The following is a 20,193-nucleotide window of genomic DNA, read 5'->3' as shown; positions in this document are numbered from 1 at the left end:
GACCAGAAGGTCTCTGAGCCTCAGTTTCCTCAAATGAAACAAAGGACCGATCATAACTATCTTATGAGGCTGCTGTATTAGGGCAACCTCGCTCACAGTAGGCCAGTAAGGTCGTTTCTTTCCCTCAGCCCACTCTCAAATTTTCTTTCCTGGTTTTCTTTCTTTCTTTTTTTTTTTTTTTGTGGTACGCGGGCCTCTCACTGTTGTGGCCTCTCCCGCTGCGGAGCACAGGCTCCGCACGTGCAGGCTCAGTGGCCACGGCTCACGGGCCCAGCCGCTCCATGGCACGTGGGATCTTCCCAAACCGGGGCACAAACCCGCATCCCCTGCATCGGCAGGCGGATTCTCAACCACTGCGCCACCAGGGAAGCCCTCTTTCCTGGTTTTCTATAGCAATGCCCTCTAATAGAACATCTTGTGATGGAGCAAATGTTCTACTTCTGCAGTCTTAAACATGCAGCCACTTGCTGTATGTCTATTGAGTACTTGAAATATGGCTAGTGTGGATGAGGAAGTGAATTTTTAATTTTGTTTGATTTTAAAGTGTGTGCCTAGTGGCTAGTGTATTGAGTAGCACAGCTCAAGATCTTGAGACGCTGAAGGGCTTTGGGCAATTACTGCTTGATCCCAACTTTGCTATGAGCCTTGACCGACTGGCCATGAACTCCCACAGTGCCACAACCTGCTAGAATTTAAGTTCCATGAAGACCAGGACTTTTGGCCACTGCATTCACTATTGTTTCCTATATTCACAATCCCTACAACAAGGCCAGCACATGGTAAATAGTCAATAAACATTTGTCTGAATGAATAAAATAAAATTGGATTAACCCAAACGTATTTGCATATTTTTGTGGGATTATTTTTGCATAACGCTATTAAATATCCAATAGAACACATTCATTTTGAGAAGCGCCAAACTAATGAAAGATAGATCCAAAATGAGTTAGTAAGAGAAATTAAGATGTCTAGAGTGTGGCCACCACACCTTAAAGCTGAAGTCATGAGGGGCAGCTACAGCCCCCCCCCCAATCCCCAAAGAAAGAAAAACCAGCTTATATGGACCATGATCAGGAAGCCTACAAGTGCCAGTCCCAATTCATACCTCTTGTCCCAACGAAACACACTGTTCACTCTCAGGTGTGCCCAGTTTAGAAACTAGACAGTTGCCCTCAACACAGCTCAGAATGGCAGGAACAGCAACGTGCTGAAATTGGAGTGATGTGTTCCTGGTAAAGCTGTGCGGTAAATACCTTTTTAAAAGTGAATCCTATTTTGAATATATGAGGGAAGCTTAAAAGACCCTTAGATGGGTCTTCTTGTAAAAGGGAAAATAAAAACCTTATGCTTGTTTATTTTTGAGGTCCGTGATCCACAGCCCAGGGTGGTGGTGGAATCCAGAATCCCAATGGGCCAGAAGAAACAGATCTGCTTCCGAGTGGACACAAGCCCGACTTTACCTGCAATGGCCACAGCTGTTCGTCTCTCAGATGCTTTTACTTCTGGGGCCACTTCTCCCAAATCTGAGTGTCTGAAACAATGTCAGAAGAAAATTATAATTAAATGAATGAAATACCACTTTCACCTATCAAACTGGCTGCACATCAGAATCTCTTGAGGAGACTTTAGAAACTAAAAATCCTGGTTACACTCCAGATCCTCAAAACTAGAATCTCAAAGCCAGGCCTGGGCATCTCTGCTTTTAAAAGCGCCCACACTGGTCTAGAAAAACCAGTACTCTCAAAAACTGTGAGACAGAGCAAACAGCCATTCAGAAAAACATAAAACTATACATATCCTTTGACCAGTAATTCCACTTCTACCCTAAGGAAAAAATTAAAATTTAGTTACAAATATGTTGATGCCATCTTTATAAATAATAGTGAAAAACTGGACGCTTTTTTTTTTTTTTTTTTGGCCCTGTTGGGTCTTCATTGCTGCGCGCGGGCTTTCTCTAGTTGCAGCGAGCGGGGACTACTCTTCGTCGTGGTGCACAGGCTTCTCATTGCGGTGGCTTCTCTTGTTGTGGAGCATGGGCTCTAGGTGCGTGGGCTTCAGTAGTTGTGGCACGTGGGCTCAGCAGTTGTGGCTCGCGGGCTCTAGAGCTCAGGCTCAGGAGTTGTGGTGCACGGGCTTAGCTGCTCCATGGCATGTGAGATCTTCCCGGACCAGGGCTCGAACCCGTGTCCCCTGCATTGGCAGGCAGGTTCTTAACCACTGCGCCACCAGGGAAGTCCCCTGGATGCCTTTTAAATCAAAGTACAATAATAGGAATTATGGTACAGTCTTAGTCTGCAATCATTAAAAAATATTCTATGGATCTCATGTTGTGGACAAAAAGATGTTGTATGATGTGTTATGGAATGATGTTAATGATATGTTCATTAGTCGGGGGAAGGTCAGGTTATAGAAGAGTATGTACAGTGTGATTACTATTTAATAAAACTATGTCTATTTATCTATAGGTGTACACAGGGAGATCTAGAAGGATGTTCATCAAAAGTTAATACTGTGGGCAGGGAGGGATGATTCTGAATTAATTTAAGTAGGCTTGATAAGTATAGTCTATTTAAGAACAAACTATTTTAGGTATATCATAGGAATGAGTAAATGTGTTGATTTCATCAGAAGTCAGGGTTCCACTGTTGAATAAAGGGTGTACAAATAAGCAATGGAGGAAGTTAGAAAAAGAATTCACAGAGGTACACTGGAACTGGAGGTACTGGTGTGTACTCGTGATTTCTACATGCATGCTCATTGTATACATGTGTATCCATCTGTGTAACCATGCATACATTTCCTAGCTCTGTCCACTGAAAGGGCCACGAAGCAAAGACACTATAGTACCAGTGAGCATACCAAGCACCCTTTAATATCATTCCACACTAACAGATACCAGGTCTCCTTGGAGAAATTACAGATTACAGGGCTGGAGCAGCAAAAGAAGAAGATGACCTGAGCATCTTATTTTAGAAAATTAGGAAGTGCTCAAGAAAAGAAAATGCTGGGGCATGTCACAGGACACAGAAGCCAGCTTGAAGGGGCTCCTACTACCAAGAGTGAGTCAATTTGGGCATGAATATAATTAAATACAGTAATTAATTTAACACCATTGAAAAACAGGTATTAATGAGCCCGTATAGATAACAAATAGATAAACAAATGGGGGGGGGAGGAAATGAGGGCTCTTGTTTATAACAGAATGCTAACGTGAAGGGTGCTGCGGCTGGTACAGCATCACTTTCAGGATCATCGTAATCAAGAATGGTTCAATCTAGCAACACCAATGAGTGCCGATTCTTGCAGGAAAATGTTGACAAGGAGCAAGATACTTGCCCAGGCTCAAAATGTTTCCTCACAGATTGCTTATTAGGTGCCAGGAGAAAAATAAAACCTAGCAATTATACTTGGCTGGGTAATCAAAGCCGGTGACCATGGGGACAGATGGATATGTGTGCCCCCAGCTGTGGTACCCTGAGGAAGGACACGTCATCACCTATACAGCATTCTGGCTGAGAATGTAGAACCCTGGCCTCATCATAAGGAGAAACCCAAAATGAAATGTTATGCTAGAGGGGGGAGAACAATATTATCTCAAAGTATGAATGTCACAAAAGAAAAAAAAAAAAAAGACTGAGGAAATGTTCCAGATTGAGGGTACTAAAGGGACAAGAAAAAATGCAATACCTAACCCTAGACTAGATCCTGAACTAGAAGGAGACATTTTGGGGTCCACTGACTAAATTGAAATATAGGTGCTGTCAATGTCACGTTTACTGATGTTGATAACTGTACTGTGGTTATGTGAGAGAATATCTCTTTTCTTAGGAAATAAGACACTGAAGGATTTAGGGATAAAGGGTAATGATGTATGCAAGTTACTCTCTAATGGTTAAGAAAAAAATTATATATGTGTGTATTTATGTGTGTGTGTGTATACACATGCATACTCATAGAAAGAGACAGCAAGAGAGAAAGAATGGTGAATGAGCTAAAATGTTACGAATAGGAGATTCTGTATAAGGGGCCTTTTAAATTTTGTAATTTATCTCTAAGTAGAAATTATTTCCAAATAAAATGTTTTAAAATTAATAGTGGTTAGTTATTTCTGGGCAGTATGATATCTGTTTATTTTGTCTTACTTGAATTTTTAAAATAGAAGAGGCATGTATTGATTTAATAAAACTAAATGAGCTATTAAAGTAATGCTGTTAGTCAGGGTCAGGGCCAGGGCCAGGGCCAGAATCAGATATGTGTGTGCCCCAAAGAAAACTTGGTAATCTGGAACCCCTTCAAACCAATGATCTTCCAAGAGCGTACAGGTTTAAACTTTAGTTTGTGGCAGGCCCCCCTCAGAGACAAGCAATCCGGTTCCATTTAATTCGTCAGCAAAAGAACTGTTTTGTGTTCATCAAATCCACCCTCCTAGAGGAAAGAAGGATTTCAGGACACTTGGTTGTTATTCCAGCATGTTCCCTGAAGGTCTCATCCTCAGCCCTCTCTGAAGGGAGTTCCAGTAACCTCAGTGGTCACTGTGTTCACAGCTGTTTTAGCCACTTTTTTTTTTTTTTTTTTTTGCGGCACGCGGGCCTCTCACTGCTGTGGCCTCTCCCGTTGCAGAGCACAGGCTCCGGATGCGCAGGCTCAGCGGCCACGGCTCACGGGCCCAGCCGCTCCGCGGCACGTGGGATCTTCCCGGACCGGGGCACGAACCCGCGTCCCCTGCATCGGCAGGCGGACTCTCAACCACTGCGCCACCAGGGAAGCCCTGTTTTAGCCACTTTATCAGTGCAGAGTACTAGGCAACTCTCTGACTTAATCTGACCCTGATGCTGATAAAAATGGGACTTTTCATTGTCTTCTCTTCATTTTTCTGCAAAGAACATACATGGCTTTTGTAATAAGAAAAAAAGGTAACCTTGAAAAAAGAAAACATGACTGGTTAAAAATAGTTTCCCAGAGGGGAAGAAGCAGGCCTGGCCTGCTGGTGGTGGCACGGAGCCCTGTGCTGAGACCCAGGTAGGACGACGGCAGAGGACAGGTAGCGACACCCAGGGCGTTGCACGGCCTCTTCCCACTGCACACAGGCCCTCAGGACACACTCGCCAGAATTTCCCAGGAGAGGAGCTTAATTCCAGCCCCATATTTTCCATGCAAGAAAGTGGAAAACAAGAGTGAAATTATCACAGGGACAACCTGAGTTTGTGCTAATTTCTGAAAATATACATATAAATCTGCTCCTGATTCCTGCCAACAAAGTTCACACCTAATTGAGTCTCTGTGTTGTAAACTGGAAGCAGAGCCAAGTCTTGCAAGAGAGAACAGCGATAGACTCTCACCTTTGTGCAATGCTTTTTAATTTACAACTCTGCTTTCAATACCTGTATAGCCTGAATTGTGTCCCCTCAAATTCCTAGGTTGAAACCCTTTTGGATATACGGCCTTTAGGGAAGTAATTAAGGTTGAATGAGATCACAAAGGTAAGGCCCTGATCTGATGCGATTGGTTCCTATGAGAGGAGGAGACTCCCAGGAGCTTGCTCTCTCTCTGCAGGTGCACAGAAAAAGGCCAGGTGAGGACACAGTGAGCCAGTGGCCATCTACAAGCCGGGGAGAGACACCTCAGGAGAAACTGAATCTGCCTGCACTGTGATCTGGGACTCCCAACCTCCAGAACTGCAAGAAACAAATGTTACGTTACCCAGCGTGTGGTCCTTTGTTATGGCAGCCTAAGCGGCCCAACCTCTCCAGGCTAGGAAGCACAGGGCCAGAACCCGAACGTGAATCTTCTGGTTCCCTTTTGGCTCATTATTTGTAAGGCTCAGATAGGTTTTAGGTAACTTATAATTATAGCTGGTAATTACAAAACCCATAAAAAACAGCCCATCTGCCAACTCCAAGTCTTGCCAAGCCCGCTCTTGCCTCCACAGGCAGACAAGACCAGGGGAGTGAAAACAAGCAGTGCTTCCAATGGCCCCAGACGTGAGCAAAGCGGCCTTCTACAAAGCAGTTTTTGAAAATTGCTAATGTCTTTTTCTGATTCCAAAAATAAGACAAATATACAAAAAAGTACCAAGAAAATGCCTTTGCTCTTTTGAACAATTACTCCGTATGTTAACCAATCCTCCCCCACCCCCGCCTCCTACTTCTGACCTATTCATGTTGCTGCTGTAGCTCGTTGCATTAATGGGTATATAGGACTACACTCTCTGCATCCCATTTTACTTCCTCGCTAAGGGCCATTTAGATTTTGGTCTTCTCCTGAGGCCCGTGGTGGTCCTTTCAAGACCCCAGAGCATATAGAGCCAAAAGTGGAACCCAGAGCAGGCCCTGCCTGGGGGCCACCAGCACAGAGGTCCGGCCCGGGCATGGGCTCCTGGTCTCCATGCTGCCCAGGCCTGTAGCCTTGGTGCCGTGGCATCACGGCTCAACTTCCCTCCTGGGGACACCTCCCCACACAGACTTCTCTCCAGGGCAAGAGGCGATCTGAATGCCACCCTGAGGGCCAAGTGTGTCTAACAGTTCTTTCTCACGAAGTTGGGAAGCAGACATCCCGCTTTGTGCACTGGGCTCCCTTCAAGTCTGGCAGGCAGAGTCAAGACCCTGACACCCCCAGGCCATCCGCCTCACTGGCTGTCAGTCCTAGGAGACAGGGCAAGGCACACTTTCTGTGTCCTTCATTCTCTTTCTCCATTGCACAACAGGATTACCTGAGGAGCTTTCCTGTTTATACCTGGAGATTCTGATTCAGGAGACCCATCTCTGAAAGGGAGATGCCTGCTACCACCTCAGAGTTGGGCACTCCTTGGACAGTGCCCCTCAAGGCCAAGAATAAACTGTCCAAACCTCGCAAGCAGGGCTAATTCCTAGCAACAAACCTGGCTCCTTCATTGGGTGGTGCCAATAAGACAAGACGGCACAGAAAATCTAACGAAAGGAGACTAAGTATGGGGCAGTTGCTTACCGTAATGTAGTTGACAGTATATTATTAATAACTTTGGATAATAGTTTGACCCAATTTTTGATGTTTGATGCTAATAGCTTTCAAGATCTTCCACTTCCTGACCTGCCCCACATCTGGGCCAGCAGACAAGAGAGCCTGAGGGCTCCTTTCTTTGGTGTTAGCTAGGGACCCTCACCCCATTACAACACCCCAAACAAAACAAAAAACGAAACAAAACCTGAGGCCAGTTGCTCTACCCAGAAAGCCTCACTAAATTAGTAATAAGCTTTTTCAAACCCTCTTGGTGGGTTGAACTGTGTTTCCCTATAACATATGTTCAGGTCCTAACTCCCTACTGTGAATGCGACCTTATTTGGAAATAAGGTCTTTGCAGATCTAATTAGTTAAATTAAGATCATGTCATACAGGGGTCGGGTGAGCCCCTAATGCAATGAATGGTATTCTTATAAGAGGAAGATTTGGATACACAGGGAGAAAAACATGTGACGATGGAAGTGGAGATTGGAAAGATGCATCTACAACCCAAGGATCACTGAGGGTTGCTGGCAGCCACCAAAGGGTAGGAGAGAGGCTTGGGATAGACTCTCCCTCAGAGCCCCCAAAAGGAACCAACTCTGCTGACACCTTAGTTTCAGACACCTGGCATCCAGAACTGTGAAAAAAAGATTTCTGTTTTCTTTAAGCCTCCTAGTTTGTGGTACTTTGTAATAGCATCCCTACCAAATGGAGACAACATATGTGTGGCTCTTGACAGCTGTATTAGTTTCTGCCTCCCTTGACATGGGTTCTCCCCTGTATGTGTCCACATGTCACTCTTTTAAAAAATATTTTTATTTATTTATTTTTTTGGCTGCATTGGGTCTTCGTTGCAGCATGCAGGATCTTCGTTGCGGCATGTGGGATCTTTGTTGCGGCATGTGGGATCTTTGTTGCGGCATGTGGGATCTTTGTTGCAGCATGCGGGATCTTTTTGTTGTGGAGTGCAGGCTCTTTGTTGTGGTGCGTGAGCGTCTCTCTAGTTGTGGCGCGTGGGCTTCAGAGCGTGTGGGCTCTGTAGTTTGCGGCACACGGGCTCTCTAGTTGAGGCATATGGGCTCAGTAGTTGTGGCACGCGGGCTTAGTTGTCCCGCGGGATGTGGGATCTTAGTTCCCTGACCAGGGATCGAGCCCCTGTCCCCTGCATTGTAAGGCAGATTCTTTACCACTGGACCACCGGGGAAGTCCCGTGTCTGTGTCTCTTCTCCGCCTCTTTGAAGGGCACCAGTCACTAGACTCGGGCCCACCCTAACCCAGTGCAACCTCAAATTAAGTAATCACATCTGCAAAGAACCTATTTCCAAAAAAGATCACATTCACAAGTACTAGGGGTTAGGACTTCAACATACGTTTCGGAGGGCACACAATTCATCCACAATATCGAAGCCAAAATTAGAGGCCATCCCACCTCTGCAAGGGGACCACACACTTTGAAGAGTTTAAAACTCATTGTGCAGCAGTGGGGGACTGGCTGAGGAAACATACCTGAAAAGTTTCCATCCAACAGCACATGAGGACAAGTAGATGTCAGCTGTTATAACATAGGTCATAGACCAGCACCGTGAAGCCCGGCAGGCTAGTCCCTGAAACGTGCTGGCACGTGCAGGGACCGTGGCCAAGGGACCCACTGCAGTCCTGCTTTTATGCACCTAGAATTTCCGGAAGGCAGGAGAGGCAGCACGCTGGGAAAGGACACACCCCTCATGTGTCAGGCAAAGGCGTCCTGCCTGCTGCTGACGCCCCTCCAGCAGGACCCTGGGGCAATAATCATTGCTACACCCCAACCTAAGAGTGTCGCAAGCGTAATGAGCAACAGGTCTTGGTCCCAGGTTCGTGCCATGTAGATTCACCATGCAAGAGGAAACAGCTCGAAAATGCTGCCCCAATCCTCCACGAGTTTATACTAGGGTTGGGTTGGAGAGATACAATGAACACTCATTACATGAACTCTACAAAATACAGGTGTGTTCATCTGTCAAACAAAGCTGGCCATCCCCGTCCTGCACACCTCATCAGGTTGCTATAGGGACCCAGAGAGATTTACCCGTGTAAAGCAAGTTTATATAAGGCAGTGTTCTCTTGGATTTATCCACACATTTATTTCCTGCTAGGAACTTTTCTAGGAGTTTGGGATATATCGGCGAAGGACATAAATGTCTCTGCTCTTAGCTTACGTTCAGTGAGGTGGGGGAAACGGACATGAAACAATTTTTGAGAGTTTTAAATAGAAGATGCACTGGGAGGTGTTAAGTGCTCTGGAAGAAAGAAAGAAAGAAAGAAAGAAAGTGTAGACCAGGATCAGGGTACCAGGCATGTGGTGAATGGGGACACAGACTGCTGTAATTAGGTCAGGGTGGGCCTCCTGGAGAAGGGGACGTGCAAGGGCAGGCCTGGTAGGAGATGAGGGCAGAAGCCACGCGGCTCCCTGGGGAGAGAGTTCCAGGTGCCGTGAAGGCCCGAGGGGCTCAGGGATCGGTGGGAGGCCGGTGCAGCTGTTACGGAGTCAGCAGGAGGAAGGCAGTAGAAGAGGCCAGGTAAGACCGAACTTTCTGGGCCATAGCAAAGACTCTGGCTTTTATTCTGGAGGATGGGCTGAGTGCAAGTCGACATGCCTGTTTGATGTTGAGAACAGATTAGAGATGACGAAGACCAGACTTGCGTGGCAGCACCAGAGAGGACAACCCAGGGCTGGGCTCTGAAAGTCTCCGTGAAGGACCGGACAGAGTGTGTGAGAAAGACGGAGTCCAGGAAGCCTCCAAATGTTCAGGTTCAATGGAGCTGCTGCTGCCTCGAATGGGAAGGCTGTGCTCACGTTCTGGCCCAAGACCCGTGGACGACCTCCGTGGGGATGCTGAGCGGCACAGGCGCCGCAAAGGGCTGGGGCCGCTTAGGGAAGGCAGCACGCCACAATGTATCCAAAAGACCGCTCGCTGCTGGCTCCCGTCCTACAGACACACAGTCTGCCCACAGCAAAGGCCGAAGCACCTTGCTATTTATCCATGATAACAGAAAGAAGTGATGATGTGGAAAAACTAAGAGATCAACTGGATGTGAGCGATGAGAGAATTCAGTATGGGGACATAAAAAACATTTTTTTTAAAAAACCCAATTGCCGGGCTTCCCTGGTGGCGCAGTGGTTGAGAATCCGCCTGCCGATGCAGGGGACACGGGTTCGTGCCCCGGTCCGGGAAGATCCCACGTGCCGCGGAGCGGCTGGGCCCGTGAGCCGTGGCCGCTGAGCCTGCGCGTCCGGAGCCTGTGCTCTGCAACCGGAGAGGCCGCAGCAGTGAGAGGCCCGCGTACCGCCAAAAAAAACAAAACAAAACAAAACCCAATTGCCTCCTTATATACAAACAAGTTTAGCGATGTGAAAGGAGGACTCCCATTTAGAGTAACAACAAGAAAAAATTTAAGAATACACATATAAATGTGCAACATCTATATGAAAAGAATTTCTAAATGCTAAAGAATATAAAAGACTTGGACAAATGAAAAGCCATATCCTTTGGGGAAAGAAAGGCTCACTATAATTTTAAAGTCAATTCTCCCTAAATTAACCAATACGTGAATTTAGGTTTGAAAACAGAGGAGGTGATTCTATTCAGAAATATTTGTGCAATAATAATCAGGAAAATTCTGAAAAAGAACAGTAATGAAGGCGGACAAAACCTGCGAGACAGTAGAACATAGTACAAGCCACAGTAAGTTAAGGCTGTAGCACTGGTTCATGAACAGACAGAGTTCAGTAAAAGAAGAGCCCAGAAACAGGCCCAAATACAGGTGGGAATTTTGTCCCGGATCCAGGCAGCTCTAAGTATCTGGTGATTATTCAATTACAACAACATAGAAAAAATAAAGGTAAATCACTACTACTCCTTTCATCAAAATGAAAACTACCTGGATCTAAGAGATAAATTAGAAAATGAAACCAAAAATGCACTGAAAGAATTATTAAAGATTTTTTAAAAAGATCTCAGAGCAGGGAAGGCTTCATACAGTCAAAAGGTAAATAACAAAGGAAAAGCATTTGTAACACAAACAATGAAAGTTAGTTTTCTCAATGTACAAAGATCTACAAATCCATGAGAAGGAGAAACAAAGAAAAGACATCATCATGAAGAGCCTAGGGGTAGGACGGGAATAAAACACAGACCTACTAGAGCATGGACTTGAGGATATGGGGAGGGGGAAGGGTAAGCTGGGACGAAGTGAGAGAGTGGCATGGACATATATACACCACCAAACGTAGGGTGGATAGCTTAGTGGGGAAGCAGCCGCATAGCACAGGGAGATCAGCTCCGTGCTCTGTGACCACCTAGAGCGGTGGGACAGGGAGGGTGGGAGGGAGATGCAAGGGGGAGGAGATATGGGGCCCCATGTATATGTATAACTGACTCACTTCGTCGTAAAGCAGAAACTAACATACCACTGTAAAGCAATTATACGCCAATAAAGATGTTTAAATCGATCAATAAAATAAATAAATAAATAAAAAGACATCTCCAAAAGGCATTCTGGGTTTAAAACAGAACAAGGAGGAGGGCACGAATCCACACCGTGCCTCCCGAGAGGATGCTTCTCTAAGGAGGATGCCAGTTTCTCAGACAAGGTGCCTGAGATTTCATTTATGTTCCTTTTATACCTTTTGAAATTTTTACCATATGCATATATTACTTGTTTTTAAAAGTAAGGCAACTAACAATTTTATAAAAAGTTACAACGTGGAGAATCTAGGACTGGATCACCACTTCTGAACTACTTGCAGGTGGTCTCGCTCAAAATATACAGCCTCCCAGAGGGAATTCTCCTTTAAAAGAAAGAGCCGCATCTAAGTTATTCCATATTCAGCCATATTTCATAAAAGCATAATTGAAAGTACAACCACTCTGCTAATACAGACAAACCAAGTGAATACATTCTTACTTCAGTTCCATCCCAAGCGTGCCGGAGAGACAGTGCGTATGCTTTGTGATCAGAACAAAGTACTGAGTCCAACATTTTTGTTGTGCTTCGGTAACCAAATTTAAACCGACTATCCATAATGGGGTCATTCTGCATCAAGTTTTAACTTAAACTGCTTAGGTGGGCCTCAATTTCCTCATCCATACAATATGGATAATAACAGTACTTAATGTAGCGTTGTCGTGAAGGTTAAATAACGTATTATAAGCAAAAGCACTTAGAACAGGGCCTAACGATACACTCTTTGGAAGTAGGCAGGATCTAAATTTAAAAGAACATTCCCTTGGACTGGAAAGCCCCTGCCAGGGGCTCATGGTTGTGGATAAGAAGAGGCTCTCCTTGAACTGGGGGAGAGGTTCGCCACACGGCACTCCGTCTGATGAAGCACTGGCACATCTGCCACCTACAAGGAGGTTAAGTGGGCTTTGGTGAGCTGCTCTGCAGAGCCAGGAGTGATTCAGCTACAACACCCCTCCCAGTTCTCTCGTTTTCTCCAGTGGAGACACACTGGGGTGGTTGCTGGCTCACTGGGAAATCCCAGTTCTACTGGGGAAGAGCAAAGTCTGCATCCTGCTGGCAAAGCCATGTGTGCTCTCTGGAAGCCACAGCAGCTCCTGAGCAGAGGCTAAGGGCTCCAGCTGGACCTCACCCAGGAGCAGTTACATACCTTGCCTGACTTGCTCAGTGTCTCCTCCCCACAGTGTGATCTGTGGGCCCTTTCCTCCCCACCCCTGGCCTGGCTAGAGGACCCATCCTTCACCCACTGTGAAGAGCTTGGAGCTCTTGTGGCCCATTTGGACCAGGCTAGGCTTCAGTGGGAAAGCTGAGCCCTTCCCAGAAGGGGGAGCCCAGGATCCTTTCCTTCCCCACAAAATGTTGGTGTTGGGAGAGAATCTTCCCGGACAGGGAAGACAAAAGGTTGAAGTAAAGTCCGGGGTACTTTTAAATGTCCAGTGGATGTTAATGGGGGTGCTTTCAGTTCCAAGGGAGATGAATCCTGAGGGAGTGGCCAGGAGGGCAGGTGAGGTGATTGGTGGGGCTCCTTGCCTCCCACACTTTGACTCCAGGACAGGTCTCATTACATCACTCCTGGCCCAGTGCAGAGACTACTTAAGTGCTACGATGACCACATTTTCTGAAACAAAAACCTGAAGGTAAGAGGTTACTTACAGGATATGGATGGTTAGAATTCGATGTTAGCAACAGGATCAAAGAAATTAGGACTGACTATTTCTGAAGGAATATAGGAGTCAGGGAGAAAGTTTCTATCTTTGAACATGGGGTGAATAAAGATGCCATTAGCTTCCTATTTCTTGACTCAATAACTCCACCAGACAGGCAAAACTTTTAAAGTCTAATGTCACCACATGTTGGAGAGAGCCCTTAAAATGTGGTGGTGGAAGGGGAAGGTGGTACAATCATTTATAAGCACACTTCGGTAGCATCAGCTAAAAAAATGGGCTGGCCCTCTGACCACAATTCTTTGTATCTACTTCAGAAAACCACTGGTGCGTGTCCAGAGGGAGACACCAATTGTGCAGCATTATCTTACAAAGAAAACTGAAAACATTCTTAACTAAATAACATAACCATGACCCAGAACATTATATAAATGCCAAGTTTTAGGTAGATCTGTTCTTTGTTCTCATATGAAAAGCATTTCAAAGCATATTGCTGGGTAAATAAAGCAAGCTGCAGAACAGTATGAGTCCATTTATGTAAAAAAGGAGCAAATAAGCGTTTAAGGTGGCAAATATTATGTTACATGTAAAATAATAAATTTTAAAATTGGGGGGAAAAACAGAGCAAAGAACAAATATAACATGTAAATGCAACAGAAAATGTCTGTCGGGATACCTGCCTAACTAAGATAGGCAGGGTGGACTCCAGTTGCATCTGTAAGGATGTCTCTCTGATAAAAAGAATGGCCTCATTTAAAAGACACCAAAATGTTTAAAGTGGTAGTCTACAGAAAGTCAGACTACACTTGATTTTTATTCTCTGTTTTATACTTTTTTTGTTTTTCAAATTATCTACCATTAACAATCTGAAAAAATATATATATATTGCACAATTAACTAGGTTTGCTATCCCTCTAGGTGGGTATGGATGGATGACTGTAAAATTGCTATGGCTAGGAGCCCCTTCGAGACAGGCTGCAGACGATGAAGATTATAGACCTTGGTCCCCGGAAAATGCGCACGCACCCCAATGCTGCATACGGTTTCAGGGAACGCAGGACCCTGGAAGCCCACCCAGTCGTGTACCCCAGGTTAAGAACCTCTGATTTTGACATTTAAAGCTGCAGAAATGGATGCAAGCATGCAGAGAACGTGTGCTAGGTGGGAATTAGCAGAGATAGACTACAGAACCCAAGGAAACCCCAACAATGAAGAAGCAGGCAGAGTACGGAAGATATGGGGACTATAAGGGGTGGAGGCCCGCAGAAGAGGGTAGATGGTAACAGGCTGATGAGCTCCATCTCTCCTGTCCCCTCTGCCTCTTCCATACTGCTGTCACATGGATTCCCCAAGAGCCTGATGACAAATATCCTTCAGTGAACAGTGGGCAGTTAGCCCACAAAAGGAGGCCAGGTCCTGTAGTCTGGCCCTGCCTCCGTCTCTGGCCTTGTCTCTACTTAATTCCAAACACACTGGGCTGTGAGTCAACTCAAATATATTTTTTCCTTTGACGCCTTCATTCTTGTCCTTTTCTTTTGCATAAGGCCTAGCACATTGGTAAGCTCCTCAAAAACTGTCAGAATTTCTTCTTTCCTTCCCAACTCTCTTATGGAAATTGTCACTTAGAAAAGAACACCAGATTTGGAGGCTCCTCCGTGAACAGCCCAGCAGAAATCACGGCTACCCTCCCATCCCTGCCCTGATTCTCTGGACTTGCTCCTGCAGCACCTAGTCTTATAGGCTGAATGTCTGCTGACTTGTAGAGGCCAAAGAAGCTTAGGAAACCAGGTCTCCCTGGCGAGACTCTGGTCTACCAGCAAAGCCTGCAGACATATGGAGATGTAGACTGTCCCCAAATTTGTATACATTATAATAAGTACATAGTTCTTTCCATGAAATGACATGAAGTATACTAAAAACGCTGTGACCTCAGCTTTGCAAAGGGTACCCCTCAGAAATAAGTACCAACTGCAGACTCATGAGATCCCTCAAAAATAGTCGGGACTGCAAATATCAAATCTGCACTTACATGACCTTGCACAGAGACACAGTTTAGGGACTACTGGCCCACAGAAGGCACACCAGCCCAGCATTAAGTCCGCCTCTGACTTAATGTAGTGGGCTGGGATGCCCAATGCACCATCACTTTATAAAGGCTTCACGGCAGCCCCACACAGGCTCAGCCACCCACTACTCCCTCCGGTGCGCCCTGCCTCACCCTTTCCTGACACGAGGGCCAGGAACCCAGTGGGACCTTGAACCTCTGGGTGACAGCCTGGCCTTCTGAGGGGTGAGCTGTTTCTTCTAATTACAAGCTCGAAGTACTGGGTACTTCTGACTGCTCCTCCACAAACCTAGAAAGACAGCAGGTAGATGGGAAATGCCCATGACTTGGCTGGAGTCAAAACCCAGCTAGCTCCATCAAGTCCCACTGCACTGAGCCAGTTCACTCCAGTGAACTTCCCTCACCTGTAAGGGGTCTGATATCCATCTTCTCTGCCTCTCAGCCCACCATTCCCCCCACCCCACCCCATGCGCCAGTAAAAGCCCTCTGTGATGTGCAAGGATGCACAGCGAATTGCTACCATAACCACTAGGTCTGAGACACACTGACTGAATGGTGGACAGCAGTCAAATGAAGCCGGTTACCAACTAAAGCAATGACCTTGAGACTAATTTTCCTCCTCTGTGAAGCGTAGCTGTTGGATTAACTCTTGTCATTCCCAGCTTTCACGACTAAATTACCAAAACAAAAAGTAATCATAATGAATTGCTGAGGTTTTATTTTGCAATAAATTTTTTTTTTTAATTACAAACTCTGTGGGTCACTATCATTTCCTAAAAGAAAGAACATTTTCACACCAAGACAGTGGAATGGAGGTGATGTCAGAATAGGGGCAGCCACTGTACCCGGGCCCGCGGCCCAGCCCAAGCTGGAGGCCCGGACCAGGCCGAGGCGGGGTCTGCCCCGGCCCCTGCTCCGGACGTTCGGGGACATCCAGGCTGCATCCCGACGGCGGTGAGAACCCAGCATCAACTCCAACGCGAGCAAGCGGAGAAAACAGATGCGGAAGGCAGGGCGGCAGACGCCGGGCGAGCACCAGACGCCGCGGCTCCAGGCCGGGGGCGCCGCTGGGAGGTGGGGGGCTGCCGCTCCCGCACGCCCTCCCGCTCCGCCCGCCCCCCACCGCCGGCCTCCGCGCCCCGGGCCCCGGAGCCCGCCCCCGGAGCCGAGATCCTCAGCCCGCGCCCCCAGCCCGCCCCCGCCCGGGCCGCCTCCGCCCGAGGTCTGCGGGAGAGGGCCGCGGGGCCTGGCGGGCGGGCGGGGGTCCGGGGCCGCAGGCCGGGGAAGGCCGCCAGCGGCGGCCCGCAGCCCCCACCCCGCAGCCCCCCCGCCCCAGGCGCGGCCGCGAGCGCCGCACTCACCCGGGCGACGCCATGAGCGCGGCGAGGTCTCGGCGCTGCCGCCGCCTCCGCTTCCTCCGAGCTGAGCGACTCCGCCGGGGAGGGGCCTCGCACCGGCCGCCGGCCGCCCGCCCGGGCAGCTCCAGGCGGCGGGGGCGCGGGGAGGGCCGCGGGTCAGCCGGAGACGGGTGTGAGTGGGCCCGGAGCCTGAGGAGGGTGAGGCCGGGTATCGGCTCCGAGCGTGCGGGGCGGTGGAGACTCGGGGAGGGGGCCCGGGGTCGGCCTGGAGCGGCCTGGGGGCGGCGGGGGCGCGGGCGGCACGGGGCTGGCACCGGGGACGGGGGCGGTCCGCGACCCGCAGCCCGGACCCGCCCACCTGCCCAGGTGCCCAGGTGCCCGCGGGCCGGGACTCGCCGGGAGGCGCCTTCGGTGCCGCACCAGCCGAGAAACTGCCCCGGGGCCACGAAGCAGCTGCAGGACCCAGGTGAAGTCACCACCTCTCTGCGATATGAGTTTGATTTCCTTAAAAAAAGCCTTTTCTTTAGCTCTGGAGGACGAGGCGTTACTATTCTTAAGCAAAACGATAACTTTGCTATATCTTACTTGGTGCGCTGCCTTGCCCGAGTTGCTGGCCTCTCAGAGCCGGTTACCCATTGTAAAAGGTGTGTCAGATCACACTGTGAAGCCCTAAGGACTGTGGAGGCACTTTTTTATTATCCTTTACATTATATTATTTACCAATAATAATGAGTCTGTAATTCCTGCGGTGGGTTTCACAGCATCAGCGATGGGTACTTGAGCCTCAGTTCCTGTCTCGGCAAAATGAGTTTTCAAAGATAAGTGAGCTCTTGTAAGTAAAAACACTTAAAAAGCTCTGGATAATGAAAACCACTGTTGATCACATTTCTGTGTTACGTTAAATATTATTAATAATTATTACTCTATTATTTTTACTACTAATAAGAACAAGAGACAGTAAAGCTGTGACTGAAAGCCTTGGCTCTGGAGCCAGACTGCCTGGGTTGAAATCTGAACTCTTACCAGTTACCAGCTCTGGAAGCTCGGGCAAGATAGAAGCTTCCCAGGGCTGTAGTTTCCTCAGTTGAAACATGAGGATAATAGGTCCCTTCCTCTCTCTGAGGGTTGAATGAGTTAATATTTGTAGAGTGATTAATACATTGCCTGGTAAATGGCCTCTTAACCTCCCTCGAATCCATCACATCCTTCTTTCCTTCAGTAAAATGGAATCTCAGAATTGCTGCCTTGAGTTCAGAAGACAATGCTCTGTAAATGTGAGCTGATAAGTAAAGCCACGGGGGTTTGTGAGACCCAAAGTAGGTATAAATCTAGAGGACCAGGGTTAAGGAAGAGTTTGGGGAGTGGGCAACTGCTAAATGGCCTGATTCAAGGCAGTAATGACTGCCATTGGAGTGGGGGAGGTCAGATACTTTTTAAAAATAAGCTGTTGGTTTTAAAACATGTTTTGAAATAATGAATAGTGTTAGTTCAATGAAATTATTCTTCCTCAATATGAGTTTTACTAGGTATGTAGCATTTCACTGCATGGTGGACCATCATATGTTTTAACCAACCCCTATTATTAGACAAAATTTTGCTGCCAGTGTTTCATTATTATAAAGAATGTGGACAGTAAACATTCTTATAGCCAAAACTCCCCATATACATCCATGAGTATTTCCTTAAGCTAAGTTCCCAAGAGTCAGATGACACTAGTATTTTAAGTCTTTTCAGATACATATATAATCTCTGTATGTGTTTGTGTACTTATACACACAAACACAAACACATATATACTAATATATATATACATATACTTACATATATACATACATGTGTACATATACACACGTATATACACATACACATAGAGACTGCTGTCCCAGCACGGTCACCAACACTGATGATAGTGCCATTTTGCCAAAAGTCTCAATAAATTTCACAGTTTCTTTTTTTTTTTTTTTTTTTTTTGCGGTATGCGGGCCTCTCACCGTTGTGGCCTCTCCCGTTGCGGAGCACAGGCTCCGGACGCACAGGCTCAGCGGCCATGGCTCACGGGCCCAGCTGCTCCGCGGCATGTGGGATCTTCCCGGACCAGGGCACGAACCCGTGTCTCCTGCATCGGCAGGCGGATTCTCAACCACTGCGCCACCAGGGAAGCCCCACAGTTTCTTTATCACTGCTAACTTGATAGGTTAAAAAACAGTATTTTGGCAAAATGGCAGACTAGGAAGTTCCAAGCTCACCTTTTCCCATGGAAACATGAAGAAAGCAACCAGAAGCTGTCCGAACTAATTTTGTAGGGGCTCTAAAAAAGTTAAAGGTTTACAGCAGCCAAGCAAACATTCAAGCAAGAAAAAGCCACCCTAAAAATGACAGCAACGTTTTGTGGCATTTTCACTTGCCATCGCCCCACTCCTTCCCCAGTGTGGCAGTGGTCTTGTTCTTGAGAAGGTAGCATCCTGTTTCCCAGTCCCCACATTCCTGTCACCTTGAACTGGAGGGAGCAGAGCAGACCTTATTTGTATACTACCTGACCTGCAAGAAATGGTAAAGGTAGTCCTTCAGTTTGAAAGGAAAGGATGCTAGACAGTAACTCACAGCAGTATGAAGATGGAAAAACCTGACAAAGAAATACATGGGCAATATAAAAGGCAGCATTACTTTAATTTTGGTAGCAACTCCACTTTTTTATTTCCAACAGGACCTAAAGGACAAATGCATTAAAATACTTATAAATTATAAATCTATATTATTGGACATGCAACGTATAAAGGTATAATTTGTGACATTAATAACATGAAGGGGAAACAGAAATGTATAGGAGTAGTAGAGTAAAACATGGCACTACAAAAAAAATCAGCTGAGCACAAAAGAAGGCAGTAATAGAGACAAATACTGTAAGACTTTTTTATTAAGTAGCAAAGTGACAGTAGTAAGTTCCTCCTTAAGGGTAGTTACTTTAAACATAAATAGATTAAACTGTCTGATCAAAAGGCAGAGATAGGCAGAATGGATTAGAAAAATGATCCAAATATATACAGTCTATAAGAGACTCACTTTAGCTCTAAAGACAGAAGATTGAAAGTGAAAGGATGGAAACATATTCCCTGTAAATATTAACCAAAAGAAAGCTGGGTAGGCTATACTACTTCAGACAAAATAGACTTCAGTTTAAAAACGTACAAGAGAAAAAGAAAGACATTATATATTAAACAAAAGTTAATTCAACAAGACAATTATAAACATGTATGTACCAAAAAGAGCCCCCAAATATAATGAAGCAAACATTCACAGAATTGAAGGGAAAAATCATTCCACAAAAATAGTTGAATACTTCAATAATCATTTTCAATAGTAGATAGGAGAACCAGACAAAAGATCAATAAGAAAATAGAGAACCTAAACAATACTACAAGTCAATTGTACTTAACAGATGTCAACTGAAAAAAATGAACAACCTAAAAGCTGACATTTATGTTTTATTAGGACTTTCTGAGGACTTAAGCCCAGAAGACAGCCTCTCAGATAGCTCTGAGGGGCTGCTCTGAAAGGGTAAGGGGGGAGCCAGGGTACACAGAAGTTTTGCAACAAAAACCAGGTAGTTGGAACATCAAAAGATTACTGG

At 46.4% G+C, this 20,193-nt stretch overlaps 1 protein-coding gene and 1 long non-coding RNA gene across 3 annotated transcripts in view; one reads left to right on the top strand and one right to left on the bottom strand.

Moving 5' to 3' along the window:
* The window catches only part of URGCP (upregulator of cell proliferation), a 31,111-nt gene extending 14,274 nt beyond the window's left edge, over positions 1 to 16,837 (bottom strand). Inside the window, exons 1-2 of one of the 2 annotated variants that reach the window (XM_059073556.2) lie at positions 16,569 to 16,837; positions 1,461 to 1,531 (exon numbers count right to left, since the gene is read on the bottom strand). In XM_059073556.2, coding sequence (XP_058929539.1) covers positions 1,461 to 1,531; positions 16,569 to 16,582 — 85 coding nt within the window. In that variant the 5' untranslated portion in view covers positions 16,583 to 16,837. Of the gene's footprint in view, positions 1 to 1,460; positions 1,532 to 1,851; positions 2,247 to 16,568 lie in introns of those variants that run through there. The other variant, XM_067043004.1, reaches the window with a different exon arrangement.
* LOC136794885 (uncharacterized) overlaps positions 16,688 to 20,193 on the top strand; it is a 47,555-nt gene continuing 44,049 nt past the window's right edge. The window contains exons 1-2 of the long non-coding RNA XR_010842357.1: positions 16,688 to 16,763; positions 16,932 to 17,031. This is a non-coding gene — a long non-coding RNA (uncharacterized lncRNA). The remainder of the gene's footprint in view (positions 16,764 to 16,931; positions 17,032 to 20,193) is intronic.

The sequence above is a fragment of the Kogia breviceps genome, chromosome 9, assembly GCF_026419965.1.
Source record: "Kogia breviceps isolate mKogBre1 chromosome 9, mKogBre1 haplotype 1, whole genome shotgun sequence".
NCBI lineage: Eukaryota > Metazoa > Chordata > Mammalia > Artiodactyla > Physeteridae > Kogia > Kogia breviceps.
The sequence above is the reverse complement of the archived record's forward strand: the minus strand, read 5'-3'. Positions and strand labels throughout refer to the sequence as shown.